Source organism: Labrus bergylta, chromosome 2 (assembly GCF_963930695.1).
Source record: "Labrus bergylta chromosome 2, fLabBer1.1, whole genome shotgun sequence".
Lineage (NCBI taxonomy): Eukaryota > Metazoa > Chordata > Actinopteri > Labriformes > Labridae > Labrus > Labrus bergylta.
This window is the reverse complement of record NC_089196.1, coordinates 14929717-14949347: the sequence shown is the minus strand read 5'-3', so window position 1 is coordinate 14949347 and position 19631 is coordinate 14929717. Positions and strand designations below refer to the sequence as shown.

The 19631-nt window shown below is 40.3% G+C and overlaps 1 protein-coding gene across 2 annotated transcripts in view; it reads left to right on the top strand.

Moving 5' to 3' along the window:
- The first annotated feature begins 2608 nt into the window (after positions 1–2608).
- Positions 2609–19631, top strand: part of LOC109996681 (GDNF family receptor alpha-2) — a 44510-nt gene continuing 27487 nt past the window's right edge. The window contains exons 1-3 of one of the 2 annotated variants that reach the window (XM_020650932.3): positions 2609–3262; positions 4479–4835; positions 14537–14623. In XM_020650932.3, the coding sequence (XP_020506588.1) occupies positions 3211–3262; positions 4479–4835; positions 14537–14623 (496 nt within the window). In that variant the 5' untranslated portion in view covers positions 2609–3210. Of the gene's footprint in view, positions 3263–4478; positions 4836–14536; positions 14633–19631 lie in introns of both variants that reach the window. The other variant, XM_065965537.1, reaches the window with a different exon arrangement.

Sequence of the window (19631 nt, the reverse complement as noted above, 5' to 3'; positions counted from 1 at the left end):
TCTCCCAAGATACACATTAATTAGCTCATAATTCCAAATGTAATCAGTCATGCTTAACCCCTGTGTTTGTGTGTGTGTGTGTGTGTGTGTGTGTGTGTGTGTGTGTATGCATCTGCATGTGCCCGTAAGCTCAGGTTCATTTGTGCTCTCTCCAACGAGCATGACCTGCAAACAGAGATACAGCGACCTTTGACCTAAGATAAGTCAGCTGCTAAATTATGTGTTTGCATACTGCAAGGCAAAGCAAACCCTTATCAATGCAACCCAACAGCCTTTTCATTTTAAGTATTATTGGATGAGACATTCAGCATGAGGATCAATAAGGAATTCAGCGTGTTATTCCAGATAGTTATCACTTTGATGGCTGGACGAGTTGGGATCACCTGGGTCGAGTTTTAATGATGTCTAAGCACACCATAACTGCTTCAGTCAGTCTGAAAACTTAAGCACCTGTACACTCTGTGACATCATTAAACTCACACACAGCATTTGTATGCAAGTTTGTGTGTCCGGCTTTCAAGGTGACAGTTTCAGACTGTCTACGCTCTCATTTGACCGCTCAGAGTAAGCATGATCTCACTCTAAATCCCCCACCACCAACACCAACACCACCACCCCCTGCTGCTGTCTCTCCAAGCACAAGTTACTGCACTGAGTCTTTACTCTGGCTTTTATCTATATCATTATTTTGTATCCCACGAATTCAGAATGACATCATCTACATTCACCACATTAGACACACTTCTCAGACGAAGAAATTTCCCTAAATAGTGACAACAATGTCTTCCAGATCCAGATTTGTCACTTCCCTATCTTCACGGTCTTGTGTGAGCACGCTTATCTGACATACACATTATGTGCATCTGCATGTGAGTGTCTGCAAGCCCTTTCTTCAGTGCACACAAGTATATGCTTATTTATGAAAGCATTTTTAGAGAGCAATGCGCGCGCGTGTGAGTGTATGTGTGTGTATGTGTGATAGTGCTTCACTGTGGGCTATCGCTCTAATTGTACATAAAAAAACAGAAGCTTTATGAAGTCAGAACAGAGCAATTAAATACCCACAGAGGGGGTGAATCGTGCACTGTCAACAAGAATAAACTCCCACCATGGACCTGACAGTGTGGCTCAAGAAGAAAATGTGAGGAGAGGATTTATCCATATCATGGATGGAAATAATGCAACGCCTGAATACAAATCCACAATGCAAATGTAGCTGTTTTATTCACTGTGTTTGTGCTTAATGTTTCTTCATGTCTTTTTGTATTATTAGAAACATCTTCTTCATCCTGAGCCTCCTGTGTAAGCAACTCTAAACTTTATACTGTTTATGCAACTGCTCTTCAGAGAGAAATTACTTGAATAACTAAATGTCTCCTTTGTTATCCGTTAAAATAAAGGAAGAAAATTGGTTATGGCTTTGGAAACAGTTGCCCCAAAGGACATTCTTTCTTAAAAAAATGCATATCTGCTTAAAAACAATGAGAGAAAAAGGCTGTTTCATTCACTGCATCTCTAATGCAGGACAGAAGCACGATACATTCATGGTGTTGGGTGAGGCTTTTCAGCGCCCTCATAATGACAGAGGCTTCAAATTCTGGGGGGAGATGAGAATAAGCCCAGGCCAATATAGGCAGAATGAGGCTGATTTTGCCATTATAACTTCAAGCTCTTTTCCCTCTTGGATGGCAGCTTGGGCTGACAGTCAAACATCATTATGAGCCAGTGGCCTTGCAGTTTGTCACTGTCACAGCCACTAAATAGAGACTTTGTTTTCAAGATTTACAAAGATTTATGACATTCCAGGCACTATTTAAGCAGTGATGCGCAACAAAGTCATTTTGTTTAATGTGAAGCTACTTTGAAAAATGGCAAGATTCTTCAGGCTGTGGGCTTATTTCCTCTGAGCACACATATAATACGAAGCACTGTGCGCCTTTGTTTTTTATCTTTATTTCAATCAGAAGAAACCCAGATGTGAAGTGAAGTATTGGGGTATGGATGGATGAATGGTGGCATTTTCACCATGATTGTTGAGTCACAACCCTTGAACTCTGTCCCAAAAAATCATTTGCAGATTTCAGTGAATTGTGGGAATAAAGGGCTGATGTCAGCCACAAATTAAATGGGCAAGTGGCCTTCCTAAATACTTGGCATAAAAGAGTCACTATGTGCTGTATGACTGGATGACCGGAAGAATGCAAATAGCCAACTCTCTTATTATTGCTTCCCAATCTCCTCCAAGAATTGGCTTCACTTGTATTTGGAGCAGGACTCTAGACCACCTATGAAAAAGATTTTAATGGTGCATGACAGATATTGCACATTGACCACAGAAATGATTTCCCATAATGTGTATATGCTTTCACAAGAAGTCATATTGCATTGCTGGAGGAGATCAAAATAAATACCTTATAGGCCAGGTAAAGTCACTATAATATATACTGCTGAACTCCACGTGTTGTTGTCCTGCTGATTCTTGGGTAACATTTATTATTGGCCCCTCAATGTGAGCCAGTCCAACGTTTTCCAATGAGGGCACCCACTGCTCACAGCGCCCTCTGCTGGAGCACACGAACTCCTCTTTATAAAGTGCTGTGATGCCTCGACACACACACATGCAGTCAGTGCAAAAGAAGCGTTCACTCCTTCCACAGGAGCGCACAGATTTTTGAAGGAGCCAGTGGTGAGAAAAGGGAAAAATCCAGCAAGCAGCGTTTTGAGGCACTTATAGATGACTTCTTCTAGCACGTTACAGATCTTTCTGTAGCCGACAGATCGTTTTCATGCCAGTTTGAGGGATGTTTTAGGAACAAATTATCTCCAAGGGGCATTTGGAGAGCGCAGCCTGAGCCCTATAATGCGGAGAGATCAAGTCTCTGTAGTTTATCGGTATGAACGCAGCACACACGGACCCTGAGAAACTGCTTTCATGGATTGACAGCTTGAGTGATTGATTGGCATTTGATTTTTTTTTTGTTCTTCAAAATCAGAGGATTTTTCCGGTTCGTGGTTAGTTTATAAAAAAAAACGTGGATTATTTTAAGGATATTTTCGAACGTGCGACTTTAATGAGGATACAGCTTTTTTTTTTTTTTTTTTACAGTTAGCCTGCTCCTGGGTCACGGATCGTAAGAGAGGGAATTAACCTTTAATCAGGTGGAAATATTTAGTCTCCTTCTTGGACACTAACTCATCTCTGCAGCCAACATGAAGTCTGTCACTGTTTGGATATGCGTCTACAGCTTCCTTCTGCTCCTAGGTGAGAAGTGAAATATGAAAACAGCATATGCAATGGTGTGTAAATGTGCTAATTCCGACATTTCTAGCTCATATAGAGAAGTTCTTAAATCCTTAATAATTCATTGGGGAAATGATCTTGTATTATTTCCACTTTTTCTTGCAGGAGTTGTTTTAGGGCGAACGATTATTCATCTTTTGAAATTATTTGTTGTAAATGATGAAGGGCGTCATGTTGCAGTCGGATGCCTTGATTTAATTATGTTTACGTGTCACCTAGAGGTGCTTACCGAACTTAGAGTATGCAAATAAATCACTTCTGGATGCATTAACTGTGGATTCTGTTGTGTTACAATATTAATTAAATTATGCAAAGCTCTTAACTGCAGCAGCACGATCCATATTTCATTCGGACAAACTTCAATGTGCAATGTCAAAATAAATGTCCAGTTACACACTTGTGTAGTTGATTTTGAGGAAATGAATCGTCAACATTATCATCATTATCATCTTTAGCACAATTATCGTAAGAAGTTTCATCACAGGCCACTTAAGTTAAAATCCGCTTGCTAACAGAATATTTGTCTCTGGTCACTTCAGCTGACTCTTCCTCACCCGTTGCTCTCTCCCACCGATGCAGTGTTTCCACCTCTTTGAAATAATGCTAAATATTACCACAAGGGGTCGCTCTTGTCATTTCTCTGTTTGTACTTTGGTCTGCGTAAAGGTGCGTTTGAATCTTGACTCCTGTCAAACTGCAGCACCTGCGCCTCTGATCTGTGGATCACTGTTAACTCATTTCAAATTCATTTTCAGCTTATCTGGATGGGACTGGAGCGTAGTTCAGGTCCTGTAGGTGCTTCTTTGATATGAGATAATTAGGCAATCTTCAATGATCAAGCCGCCCCTTAATTAGGTTTAATAGTCAACTAAAAGCTGTAGACTAACATGTTTTTTAGGCTTTGGATGATTGTAGGTGACTACAGGACAAGACTCATGTGAACCGTGAAGTATGTGACTGTCTTACCCTAAAAAATGCCTCTGCATGTCAGGGCTTGTAATAGCATAAAACCAGTTTATAAGTCCCACATTAAGAGGAAAAAAAACAAGATCAAAATTAAATGTATGACATGTGCTTGAACCTGCATTCACACACAAATGTACAAACACAACCGTAATTGTAATTTTATCCCCACTTTCTCTTGTTACCCCCAAACTGTCTCCTGGTCCCCACCTAGATGAAGCATCCAGTTCTTGGGGTGGTCCCTCTGCTCTGTCCGCGTCCTTGGCCAACGGTTCTCCAGGATCTCCAGGCACTGGGTCTGGGCCTGTAGCACAGCCAGAGTGGGTGGATTGCATCCAGGCGAGTGACATGTGTAACCAGAACCCGTTCTGCAGCTCCAGGTACCGGGTGATGCGCCAGTGCCTTGTGGGCAAAGAGAAGGAAGCCATGCTGGACAACAACAGGGAGTGCCAAGCTGCTTTGGAGGTGCTGCTGGTTAGTCCTCTGTATGACTGCCGCTGTAAGAGGGGCATGAAGAAGGAGCTGCAGTGTCTGCAGAACTACTGGACCATCCACATGGGACTCACTGAAGGTAGGATGCAGGTGGTTTTGTATCTCTGCCTCAAAATTCACATTATATTAAAATGTATGGTAGTTTCAGGAGTTTAAAAGTCATACCACATATCTAAAACGTGATGCTTCTTTATAAAACAAAACACAAATATGTTTGTGCCTCTTCTTTCACCTTTCACTTAGGCAGCTTGATCTTGGTTTTCAGTGTAATATGTTCCCTTCTGCATTCCCCCTTTGGCTGTGATTCACAGATTTACAACAGCTTCAGTGTTTTTGTGTAATGCATACAAGTAGATGCATGTGAATTGCTACCATGAAAATCTCTGTGTCTGTGCCTTTGCTATTCACTTTTATAAATGTGTATGACTTAGCACATTCTTTGGCAGCATTATTACATTTATTCAAAATGAATCTTCCACTCTCAAGTACAAGTGCACTTTCAGGGCAAACACAAGAAGGATGTGCACCACACCCTTTGTTGATGCCCAATTCCCAGATGCCCCCTTACAGTGATACCCAGAAGCTCTTGATGAAAAATATATGCTTTCCTACTTTCCTCACCCTCTCAAAGGTAATGGATCTATAATGGAATTACATTACGTAGACCTGTTATGGTGGACTTATTGGTTTCCACCTAAAGTGTTCCATATTACTATGTAATTAGGTTGCAGTCTTATAGCTCAGTGGCCCTTATGTGTCCACTTACACTGGACATAAAATAAAAGCACTCTTATTGTAACAGTCAAACCTTTTTGTTTGAACATTTAGAGAGCACCAAGCAGCCTCTTGGACTGACATCACGCTTGGTCCACCCTGAGGGTCAAATGCACACAGAGTCTCATATTAAGACAAGACTGAGTGAATCAGAGCTGCGAGAGATGCCATGCCCTGGGGATCAGGCTTAAGGGAAGCCTTAACCCAAGAGTGACATTTCTCCATGCGAGTACATGTGCTGTCTGATGTCAAGTGTCGTGCCACGTAAACACGGAGGACATTATGTGGTCGGCTGTTTGACACGTGGGCTAATGGTGGAAAAGTCTCCAAGCTTTGAGCGTTCTGGGCTTTTGTGTTGTGATCCATGAAGTGATTCGCTGGGCTGACTACTCATAGCACCAGCTACACTTCATCAGACTGATGGCAGCAGAGGGTCCCTGACATGAGTTCAAGGGAAATGTAATGACATGGATGCTCCCCAGGCCTTCGGTCTCCCTGTCTTTCTCTCCTTTCCTATCTTGCAATGATCTTTCTTATCTCCTACTCCTTCTCTTTCTCACGCTCTTTCTCCTCTCCTAGACAAATATCTGCTTTAGTCAAAGTGTTTGGGTTTCAAAAGATCATGCAGGTTGTCTGATTGTCATGGACAGAGACAGCCTGTGCCTGCCGTATTGCCCTTCACAGAGCTTGTGTTTTCTTTTTTTGAATAAATGCCTCTCAGCAGCGCCCCGTTTTGGCCCATGTCACCCTCAGAGATAAAAACCTGCTTTAACACAAACGAAAAGCTCTTACAGTGCAGCTTTAATCTAATCACGATCCATTGTGCAGTCAAGCAGTCTTTTGTTAACTGGAAACAATCTATGTACAACATCCATCTCTGGAAACCAACACGAGGGGCCGAATCCCAACAGACCTGCTTGAAATGGTGCTAAAAGCTCACTTCTGCAGCACTAAAAATCATTTTCTGGATAAAAGGCGTTTGACGGTTTTGATGTAAGGTGTTGTGTTTATGTAAGTAAGCTTAAAACGTTTGAACTCATTCATGTAAATTTGTTATAATAAAGGATATTGAAGAGTATAAAAGAGAAAAAGACAGCAAACTAGGGATTAAAAGAAGAAGGGTAAAGGAACTGGCAGAAAGAAAAGGGCAACTGATGTGATAACATTTACATGAAAAGTAGAATGTGTGAGCTTGAGGAGAAACTTATTTCGTCACTTTTGCACGTATGGCTACTTTCCTTAAGCCTTAGGCCACCCTAAAGTCTGGAAAGCCATAGAAATCAGGGTGCAGCTATAAGTTATCGAGAATCTTATAACCAATGCTGACCAGGAGGCAGGAATCCAGCCTGCAAACTCGAGGGCTAAACCATTCTGTGACGAGCAAACTGATGTCAACCAGGGATGGACATGGAGAGAATAAATGCTCTGCTCCAAGAACAGCGCTGTACACAAACACAACGCAGATACTCCGCTGCCCTTGGCAAGGTTATCATACTTCCTTATTTAATGCGTGTACAAATGTTCTTTATTTCAAATATGGACCCAAGTTAATAAAAAAAACTGATTCAATTGAAAATTAGATCTGTGAACATAAATAACAAACAAAGTATACTGGAACGTAATTCCTTTTATTTTAAGATAATAACAATTTGTATGTCCTTTGGGATAGGAAATGATCCAATGTGAGGCTTTACGAATGACAAATGTAAAAATGTTTGTAGCACTTTACACACTTTAGGGCTTCATATCAACAACCAGTTTCTATTTTATGGTGATGATGATGATGATGATGATGATGATGTTGTTTTATTGTCAAAAAAGAGCGCATCTTGTGCTTGAGACTTAGCACCCAATAATGTTTCTGATTGTTTCTTCATACAATTGCCTTTTTCAAAATGAACAGTATTGAGATATTTTACACTGAAATATAATGGTGGTTAGTAGGAGTTAATATATCAAATCAGGGTTCGAATTACACTGTGGCTTTCAGGGGAGCCCAATTTTTCGGTAAGCACCACGACTTCCCAAGTCACGTGCATGCACATACACGTAAGTGTGCAACAGCACGGTGAAAAAGAACAACACATTACTTTAACAAAAAACCCAAGCATTATTTAGCTACAAAAATTGTAACCACACCCAAATAAAACAGCTCGCAGCTCCCTCTCCCTCCGGCTACAGTTCATTCAAATACTGCGCCCACTGGATATATGAGTTCAGGTGGCTACAGTAATCTAGTAATTCAAGGGCAGTGCTTCCACACATGGATGGACACAGCAGGAAGAGACACAGAATTGTGTTATAAGTGGAGACAGAGGCCGAAAAATTGAATGTTTTGAGTAAATAAACATACAATACCAATATTTATACTATTTTTTTTTTCAGGAACTTTCATGTGCAGAAAATAATATAACCTAAAAGTGGGCCCCCCCCCCCAAACATCTCAGAGGAGGTTTTCAACGCAGCTCATGTCCTTTTCAGGGGAGCCTAGCACCCCTTAGCTCCCCCGGAATTCAAACCAGGTGTAAAAATAATTACTAATAAAGTAAGGATCAAAGTTTAAGCAACAAAAGGTCAAGCCTGATTTTTTTTTTTACTTGGAGATGGTTCTATACAAAATGCGCACACTACCAAGAAGTGCTTTATTTTCTGCTGATTTTTCTAAGTTAGCTGCAAAATGGTTTCATCAGCTGCCAATGAGATAAAGCAACAGCAACAAAATGAAAACTTGTGACTTTATCTTTGTTTGTTTTTTACATTAGATCAATATTTCTGTATTTGAAAGGTGTCATTTGCTGGCATCTGCAGCCAGAAGTAGACAATTAAATAGAAAGGTATAGACATTACTTACATTGTAACCCATCTAACCCATCTAACTTCTCCTTCCTGTGAGAGTCCACTGCTCCATCACTCTGACATAAGTAAGTAAAATGTTGTAATGTCGGCTGCTTGAATCAGACCAAAGAGTCTACCCCGAGACTCAAAAGTTAAGCATTCAATCTTCAGCCAAGTCAAACTCCATGAAATCCCTTGTGGGTCAGCTCTCTGCAGGCTACAGGGTGTCCTGTGTCTGTAAGAAGTGAAGAGACACATAATTTGTGTGGAACATGGTCCAGGCACTTGAAGGATCTGGTTTCTCCACTCCAATCTTCTTGACAATTTGTTTGAAGAAACTCAGAAAACACTTAACAACACAACATCAACATGACTCAATGTCATCATCAAGTGTTGCTTCTTGAAATGCCAGCAGAAAGCATTTTTGACAAATTTGAGCAGGTGGTGGCTGCTACCTTTCTACAGCATTATGAATTTAGGAAGACCATATTTACTGATGTGGATCTGTTGGATCCTGCAGGTATGATAAAGTGTCAGATTTCTTCTCTGCCCTGTTTAGCCTAAAATCCCCAGATCAAGAACTTTCCAATGCTGGTCTTTGAGCTGTCAGTAATGGTGCTAATGGTGACTTGTTAATTGTCCTTTCTAAAGGCAAATGGCAGCTAAATTCAATGTGTCAATGCAGCCTGCCCTGATGGATAATGGGTGGTTTCTGCTCTGAATTGGCGTGAGTTGGTGCGAGGCAATGAGGTCTAGCAGTTTGAATCTATAAAAGAAGTAATTACTAAGAAAGAAACATTGGCTGCTACACAGAAGGGATATTGTATAGGTGGCTGCGGTTCTCTTTCAATTCTGCCCTGAGCCTCATGTGGATAGAGCCTTGTAGGTGTGGAGTAGAACCAGTAATTTAAACGATAAGTTTCCCAACCTACAACATACATTATTTCATAGCCTCAGCTATGAAACCACAGCATTGGTCTAAAGAAGGAATCGAAGATCTTCTTTTTAAAGGACTTTTCATGGTACTTAAATTAGCAGAGAAAAATTCCCGCTACCAGTCTCCACACCAGTCTGCTCCACTTCTCTGGGAGAGGAGACTATTTTTTGTCTGAAATGACCAGAATAACCTTCATTTTTTTGGAATGATTTATTCCCCCCATTTTCATGAATGTCAGTGCTGCAAAGGTCACCCGCTGAATATGTCACAACATCATGCTAATATCACAAGTTGGCCCCTAATGCTGCGGGATGTTACATGAAACAGACGGAGGAATAAATGCAGAGCACATCATGATGGATTTAGGAGGGAAGGAAGAGAAATGGCGAGGGCAAGGGAGAGGACAGAAGGTGATGGCGGTGTGAAGATGGGGCCGTGGACAGATGATGAAGTGGGAGAAAATTTAAGAGAAAACCAAAGTGGGAAGGAGTGAGAGGAAGAAAGAGAAGGTAGACATGGGAAACCATACAGGGGGAGGAGGAGGTGGGGGTCCAAAGGTACACAGTATTCCTGTGTGAAACCATCATTACTATGAGCAATGGTAGCAGTCAACGGCCATTACCTTAGCCATCCACTGTCATAAGCAGAACATTTTTCCTTTCTGCCCCACGTGTCAGGGGAAAGGGGAAGCAGGCCCCTGCATGCTGAATATACCCTCTTCCCTCTCTCCCTGCATGTGCAGGAAACCCAGTCAGTACACACTAGGTGGCTACTTCATCATCAGAGGAAGGGACCTGTCGATAGCTCCTGGATGTGATCAATAAGGTCTTTTAAAGCTTCCCCCTCTTTGTCCTTTCTATACCTCCGTCTCTGCTTTCATCTTTCATCCCAAAATGTGAAAAGGATCATTGAAATATGATGACAAAACAGGTGCTGTTTGTCCTCATAAATCAGTGTAATGATTTTCCACTGGAAGGTGAACTGCCTGAGATGACTCCCATTCACTATAAGGCGTGTATAGAGTGTGGCAGTTTGGCTGAAATGAGGGGCAGGTAGTAGAGTTTAGATTGGTCTTTTATTGCAAAGTGAGTTCTCAGGCTCTCTATCAGAGGGGAGAGTGAGTGACGGGTCATTCTGCTCAGTGAATACTGTCATGATGTGGGTATTAAGACTCACTCCTGGCAGAAAGGTTCACAGCACCGCTCAATGAATGTGCAGCACGGAAGTCAACTAGCAGCCCTGGCGGCTGTCATCACAGCATGGTTATTTCTCTCTCTCTGTCACTCTGCTTCACTCTACGCATCATTAATTGAAATAGCTGCTTGTTGAAACAAGACCGCCAAGTTTCCTTTTTGCAGATGGAGAAACTCAAAGCACAACTGAGTCAAACACAATTTATAAAGTCAGCTTAAGCATTTGGGGCGTCATCACTAGGTTACCAGTGAAGCAGCACTAATCCTGTTTACAGTCAATATTTAAGTGGCTTAATATCAGCTATTAAGACTTTAATTTATAAAACTATTGGTTTCCTTTGAGTATTTTATGCAAAACCATGAGAAGAGGCTGATATATTCGGCTCCACAGCTTTTAATTTCCTCCCCAATATGATGCCATAAAGATGATAGTCGTTTTTACTTATGTTTTTGCAGGATTTACACCACATTCAACATTAAGCACCTGACACCAGGTACTAAAACGCTGATTTAAGTTAGTGAGTGTGTAACTATTCATATTAACATTACAGTCGCATAGCCACAGGCAAGGGGGGAAATTTCAGCGCTCATTTCCTCAGCTGTGTTTGCCCACCATGCCACGCTGGATTGGAATTGTGACTTGAATTATTATTGCGAGCTAATCCAATATTCTATTTGTAAGGTTTTAAATTGAGTTTAAAATGTCAATATTTCTTCAAAAGAAGAGCCGTTAACTGGATTTATGCCGCAACTTGTGTTCTCGCCTAAACAATTTGACGAAAGATCCAACTGTGGTATCTCTTTACTTTATCTTTTCTGTGTTTGGGACAAGCACATTATAGGAGGAAGTGAAGAGGAAAGATAAGAGCATCTATTTTTAATCAAATCAAATGTGATTCCAGCATTTTCTCTGATACATTTCTTTGAAATACAAATGTGTTTTTAGTCGTATTTAGAAAGGGAAAGTGTTCTGGCCAACCTTATCTCTACTGACAGCTCATTTGTAAAACTTTTGGAGCTCTGACGATCACATATTGTTACAGCCGAGTTCGTGCAACAAGCAGCAGGGCTTTGCAGAAGACCTCCGGCTGTGCTCCAGGCTGCTCAGTCTGTGCTAAGCTTTCTATGTGTTGTGATTAATATAAGAGCATGAAGCAATGTTGCAATATATTGTTATCATATGAATGAGAAGAAAATAAGCTGGAGGTGAGTCTTCTGTCAGCATTGCCTGCAGTGAAAACAGGTAGCAATATAAAATCAATATTAAACAGGATTGCAATCAGTATAGGGCACCTTTAAAAAACAAAACAAGGTGAAAGACAGTTATTCAAATTGACTTTGCTTCCAGCCATAAATAGTTTGCCAAGGATGTCACAAAAAAATCCATAGGACAGTTTCCATCACCTCAGGAGTTTAGTTTCATCGATAATGCATATGAAAAGGATGAGTGATGGTGCCTAACGGCTTCATAAAACACTGAAGAGGACTGAATCCACTTAACAGCAGCATTCCTCTCATGCTTGAGCTGTGGGAAGAGCTGTGCCGGTCATGCTCCCTAGTATCAGAGCAAATGAAGTCAAATGAATCCTTAATTACAGCAATAAGTTGTTGCCCTGTGGCTAAAAACATCTTATCACTAAACAGCTGGGAAGAATTTTCCATTATAAATGCATAATTGGGTCCATTTTGTTTTTACAAAGTACAACAAGGCCCCCTGTGGTGTTTTTTTCTTTACCTCCTAAGGGTGTGTTATTATAACATGCTTTGCAATTTTATTTCCACAGCACTTGTAACATCCATGTAAATAAGCTTTTTAAATTCAATAACCACAGCTGAGGTTTGGCTTGAGCATTATTGTTGCATCAGCACACCACAGCACACACTGTACATTTCTTCTTAGGACATTTAGTGTGGATAACACTGTTTGATTCCTGGCTGATTGTGCAGTGAAGCTTCCCTTCTCTGTGAGAAGCTGCCTGAACAAAATGGTTAGAAACCTCATTACAAGATGTTTTGCTTTTGGCAAAAGAAAGGGGCATCCGTAGTCCATGTTTCTCTGCACAGCACAAAACGTTCTTAGTGCACTTAAAAATAAACAGCCTTGCAATTTTCATGTGGAAATGTTTTTTTACCTTGTTCTTTGAAATACAAAATAACTTTTCCTAGTGCTAACATGGAAGGGGGTTTAAGGTGGATGTTGGAGGAGTTAAGTGGATGTCTTGAAGTCCCCTATGCTTCTAAAGTACTGTAGCTTTAGAAGATAATTGTTGTAATTATAGAAATCTCAAGTCCACCATCCTTTCACTAGACATAAATATAGAGAAGTAGAACATAAGTTTAAATATGATTGATACAAAGACATCTGGAAAAAAATAGAGACAGGTACACTTTCAAATAAATGTGCATGTACTGTATATCTTTCAATACAAAAGAGTAAGTCAAACCAAATGCACTTAGAACTTGGAGGACTTATGTAATTATCTCCAAGTCTCCCTCTCGCCCCATTTGTGTTTCGCCTCTAATTTTCTCTCTCTTTTCTTTTCTCTCCTTTGTGTCTGTGGTCCCACTCTCCTCTGCTCCTTTTCTCTCACTAAAACACGTTTACAATCCTCAACCGTGCCATATGTCAATAAGCTATATGTGCTCAGAGAATGGCCGGCTGAGCTGCTACATCTTGTTTTCATTATCAATATTGATGGAGAGGAGATGCAGAGTGAAAGCTAAAGCACAGACTCTAAACATTCACAGAGGTTGCTTTTTCTTTACTATGTGGACAAATTATGATAGAAAATCCTCTTCAATCATTTCCTTGCCTATTACATTTGTAAGTGTAACCTTTCCATTTTACCGTGTGCCAGAATACATGCATATACATTTACTACAATGTAGAAAATCAAATTGAAAAACTTTGATTTCAGTAGTGAAGTATGAACACATAGCAGATGTTATCACAGTGTTGATTTCCAACTCTTATTTGAAGATTAAGTTCACTAGAGACATAAGACACTGTTTGGGCTGGTAAATACACACACACACACACACACACACACACACACACACACACACACACACACACACACACACACACACACACACACACACACACACACACAGTTACACTTCCCTCAATTGCCTTCCTTACCTGTTATCAGTAGACTACATATTATCAGCTAGCATCCTCTTTATGAAAGCATTTGGGAAGGATAAACATAATGTTCTCTATCTATTGATTGAATCCGCTGATGGGTTGTCTAGGTCGCGTAGTCGTGTACCAACAGGTTTCATATTTTCTCAATTGTTGCAGACGGGACCTCACAGCCCTCCTTAAAACACCCTCACCGTGTTTCTGTTGGGATCAGAATGCAAAGCTATTACACACTGGAGGGTTTGTCTCAATCACACCGAATGGCTATGAATTTTAAATGAGGGATTAGGGCCTACAGAGAAGCAGGCACATGGGAGAGTCTCAGTCAGTTAAGTGCTAATTTGATTTTTTTAAATTTTATGTTTTACAAACAGCTTGGACTACACATTGTTAGCAGGGAAAATGTGTATTGTTTGGGTTGTAGTCCCTCAGCTGCTCAAACCACAGCAGAAAATAGTTTCTCAAAAAAGAAATGATTTGTCCAAGATGAAGAGGCAGTTTTCCTGGACAAAATAACTAACTGCTTATACTTGCCTCGGTACGTGGTCAGCCAAATTGATACTGGGAAATGACATCATCAATGTGTCATTTAAATCCAAAACATGCATTCAGTCCGTCACAGGGAAAATTGAAAAAGGCTTTACTGACATATTTCCATAAAATGTGCTTTTTCAATCCAAAACACAAATCACAGACTGAATTTCCTTTATGTTTTTAGCGTTTCTCATGTTATTAAAGATGTTATTGGAGATAAAATAAATTCTAAACAAGCTTTCCACGTGATTATTTATAGTGTAGTGTTTAAAATCAAATTATCTGCTGGAAAGGTAAAGTGCAGAGCATGTCATCCATGTGAGTGATAATTAATCTTTCTTATCTTCTTTCTGTTGTTTCAGGTGGAGACATGGACGACTCCTCTCCGTATGAGCCTGTTGCTCCAAATCGGCAGCCTGACGTGTTCCGCTTGGCCTCCATCTCTTCAGGTATCACAGGTTTGATCTCAAGTGAACACTTGGTGATTTATCATTTGATGGAAATGTAAATATTGTTCTAGCAAAGGAGGAATGCATTTTCATTTGGTTTAGATCAGTGGTTCTCAAACTTTTTAGACTGCGTACCACCTCCGAAAATATTTGGCTCTCCAAGTACCACCATTATGGTAGACATTAAAATACACTGTAGGCCTATTTCAACACACATTTAACGCAAGAGGCAAATTAATTCATAAAAAGAATATTATTTAATATTGACTGTTGGCAGCCACACTATAGGCCTACTAAGGGCTAGCGCTACAACTGGCACTTAAACTCCACACAACTCAACATTTGACCAAATCAAAAAAAGTGCAGAACAATAAAAATGACAACTTTATACCAACAACCTGTTTTAGAATATTTAATCTCCAGCGTTTCCCACACAAACACGATACCTGGGCCCATGTATATTTCCGACCTGTTCTTATTTAATTTTTCATTTATTCATAAAATTGCTGCGTGCCTTAGAGAGAGAGAAGGAGCGCGTGAGAGAGAGTGCAGGCGCGCGCGCTCCGCAGGCTCTGTGCAACCAGAGCCTCTGTATTATAAGTCCCTGCGTTCAACATAGCAAAACTGCCTTTCAAAAAAAAATCCCCCTCGACTCCTGCGGAGTGTTAAGACAGCAAAAGAGAGCAGAATCACATCAGCTTCAGAGCTACAGAGAGAGAGAGATAGAGGGAGGGGGAGCGATAAGGTCCGCTGTCCGTACATGCATCACAACGGAAGCATCTCCATAAAATGTACAGCTGCTTGCTGCCGATTGTGTACTGAACTCCAATAAATAACAGCATATCTGTTAATGTAGGCCTACAGCTGCTTGCTGTTGAGTCAGTACTGAACTATAACAGAATATCAAGGGGAACTTTTCAAAACGTGAGGTGTACTCCTGTCGTTGTTTATGTCTGTGCGCGCGAGCATACATTGAGCAGATTAAAGTTGTTTGTTGCAAAAATTAGATTAATTTAGAGGGGAAAACACATTTGATATTAATACAACCCAAAAGATACAAGACAGATAAGATAAGAGTATGACTAAAAAAATGGAGTTTTATGCTGAACGTTTTTTTTTTTTAATATATATTGTGGAGATTCCTTTGGGTACCACCACAGGGAGTCTGCGTATCACCGGTGGTACGCGTACCATAGTTTGAGAACCACTGGTTTAGATTACAATCAGATGGTGGTGCTTTTCTTATCTGGCATTCCACCAGTCACTGTCCTTGGCCTCTGAATAATTGGGCGCTAGCTTGTCGTTTGGTCGGTCTCGTGACATACGACGGCTGTTGTGTGCTTGTGAGGTAACCATATACTGTCAGTGTAATACCCCACATTTTCGCCTGCTATTGATTTGGTTTCAGTTTGATTTCCTCTTTGGTCTTCTAATTAAACAGCCAAGCACTCAGCAGGGGAGCTATAGCCTGCTATTTAATTTACGGGTTATTACTTTCATGGTAACACTAATCAATGCAGATCTGATTATAAGTCACGGCTACAGTTTTTTTTAAAATGCAGAGCAGAGAGGCGAGTTGTACAATAGGTGTGGTTGGACGCAGGGGCGACGCCTGTCCATTGCCAGAGCTGCAGGCAACAGTCTCCTGATAATTCAATAGTTTTCTTTCATTCACATCTGACAGAAATTTCCGGAGGATGTTCTTTTCAATTTTTTTTTGCCTTTTCTTGCCAAAAGCAATTTACAAACACTGAATACAGAAAAATGTCCTTTTGATGCAGCTGATGTATCAGCTTTGTTTTGTAACTAGGAGATACAAGACACGCTTTTTGCATAATCTCCTTAGCTTGAAATCATCAGTATATCACTTATTTTTGAAAATGTGCTTGTTTGTTATTTGTAAGAAGAAGGGAGTATACATCTGAAAAAGTGCAGGCTTTGATTACTTTTTGGTTTGGAAGTTATGGCAAACTGCCTTCCTTGATTTAAGTGCATATTCATTTAGAAAGCATTCGGAAAGCGCATAACTCTGCCAAGGCTGCAGGATCCTCAAAACTTGTTCTTTCAGTGTTTGGAAATGCCCAGATTTTTACAGTCATAAACAACTACATTGAATTAATATTCATGTATCAGGACTTAGTACCAGGATAAACTTTGAAGTGAGCAGGATGTGTCACATCTTGTGAGGCCTTTCAATGTATCCTGATTATGCAGCCCCACATGTAGGTGACATTCTATCAAATACTGTATACTATGTGAAAAGAACTAAACAAATGTCCTTTCTAATATGCCATGAACCTAATAAAAGGCAATATGGTGTTTGGGAAAAAAGGTTAGTAAAAACGTGCAGACATTTTACAGAATCTGCGTAGGTTTAAACATGGATAGACTCTAGTTCATGACCAAAAAAGTGACACTAGCTGCATCAACAACAGTTGGGCAAATGGCCACAATTCCCAAAGTTCATTGACTTATGAAGAGTAGTTCTAAGATGCCCTGATACCAAACCATCAGGCAGAATAATAAAAAATAACAGATGTTTTTCAGCCCACAGGCGTATGATTACAGGAGCTGTGATCAAACAAGGAGTGGAGTACAGTACATAGACTTATTAAGATACAACTGGGGACTTATTACCATATCTAGTTTGCTTCAGCTGTTTTGTCAATTCTCTCTGAGGTGAAATATTGGATTTGCTCTATGAAACCTGTTTAGCCTCAAGCTTTCCTCATTATTTATCATTTCTGAGGACAGAGTAATTGATTGTGGCGCTGAGAGAAAACCACAGGCAAACAGATAAGTAATTACACACTTGTTTTATGGCAATACTTCTCACTTCGATTACTTAACCACACAAAAAGATTCATAATCACGTCTATAAATGTTAAACTGCACAGAGACCCAGGGAGTGTTTGATATCAGGTTGGTTGATGAGGACAGGGGAATGTATACTCTCCAAGAGGAAATTGAAAAATAATCTCAGCTATTTTAAAAGTTTTTTTTGTCCGGGAGGAAGATAAGGGGCAGGAGTTGTAATAGAAATGAAATTCTATACTACTGTACGCACTCACACTCTGAGGGAAAAAATTAAATAGAACATATGGAGACTTTGTTTCTGTATTGCCCCGGGTGATACCTGCAAAACTATTTCACACTGGCTTCTCGTACTAATGGCACCATGTAGTTTTTTCTACATCTAGGACATTTGCATGCACTGAATGAACACAGGCAAAAAGACAATGAGCACATTTAACCCTGTGGCGTCTATCCCTCAAATAAACATTGGATGTACAGCACTGAACCCAGCTCCTCCTTGCCCTGGCTAACTTTGTGCACCTGCATCATCAGTGTTTCCAGTACAGTGGCATCCAGAGCAAGAGTGTCCTCATCCACACTCGTAGTCCTTTTCCTGCTGATCTCTTTGCTGTGTTGGCAGTGAGGCACAGGATAGATCATCTGCCTCTGACTGCCAGGCCTCTCACTACTAGAGAGGGTGGGAGCAGGTGTAGTTTGTCTTGTGACATAGTGGACTGGCCTTGATGTCACAAAAGAATCCTATACCTGTTGTCAATAGGCAACAAGCAATGACAGTTTGCTGTCTTTGTGACGCTCTTGGAAGTACTTGTATGAATATGCCAGCAAGGTTAGCAGGTTGCTTGAAAAATGCAATGTTTCTCTGGTTCACATACAGAACATCCATGTTTTAGGTTAGATTAGAATTAATTGTCTTTGTTGTGCACCTTAGAAATATGTCATTGGCTTTACTTAGTCAAGCAAAGGTATACAATGATTATAACAAAACACAATGAAAAAGATTTTACTTGCAGTATAGTTTGTTATATATATCACAAGGTTGGATGGATGAGGGGAGCTCTAACAGTGGGCCCTCGTAGGGTGGGAAAAAAATTATGTTCTGAGCAGTGTCATATAGATTTTGTAACATTTGACCCCCGCGTCTTGAGGTGTGACATTGCACACCTGCTCACCAGGCTGGTTATTGCTGTTGTTCACTCCTGTGACCTGTGACACTTAACATGTCGCTACATCATGCTGTCAGTGTGAGGTCAGAGGGTATGGTCATCTCATGAGGGAGATGATAGTTGGAAAGAGAGTAAATATGTGTAGGGGACAAAACCGTCTGCTGCCTGAAGGAGGATGTGACACCCTGTTACAGGCAAGTGGGAATGCAGTTAAAATTGTTGTTGTTCTCTCTTGCCTTTGGGAGTGTTCTTGACAACTTAAGGGCCCACAATATTGTCAGAGCCCACAACCAAAAACACTAAGCGCCTCTCTGAAATTGATGATGGACACATGTTTTGAATCTCTTTTTTCCACAATTGCAGGGCTTTGAAACTAGTCACTCTCTTGAAAACTTAAAGCTACGAAAAACCCAGTATGACCCCAATAATGTGCTGAACACACAGTGTTCACACTTTACTGTCATTTAAGCGTATATGTCACATACAACTGTTTCATATTGAGTGAAACATGGAGAAAAAGATGCTTATTTTGACACCGCTGCTTTGCAAAAACACAGACGGCACTACAATCTACAATAGTAATTTGATAACATTTGAACATTGCTGAGCAAATGATCAAAAACAACAGAAGATGCTTTTGGTCCTTGTTATCAGAGTCTTACCTTACTTCACACTAACAGAAGCAAATAACAATGCAGCAATTTAAAGAATGCTTGAAATGCATTTCACAGATGTACAGTATCTGTGCAGTAGGAAATTATTGCATGAATCTAAAGCATCTCAGCTCAATAATATTAACTATCAAACCTAACTGGCATGCAACATGTCCAATCCAATACATAATGATGCAATAAAGCAATCATATTTAGCATTCAGGAACAAACTGCATACATTTAGCTAAACACGGCAAATACTGAAATTTCACTTACAACACCATCTCTACAGAAACTGTTTACTCCAAGGGAAAGCTAAGGAGACATTCAGCCTTGAAAATGTTTATGTAACTTCTTTTGTCACTGTTAATTAAA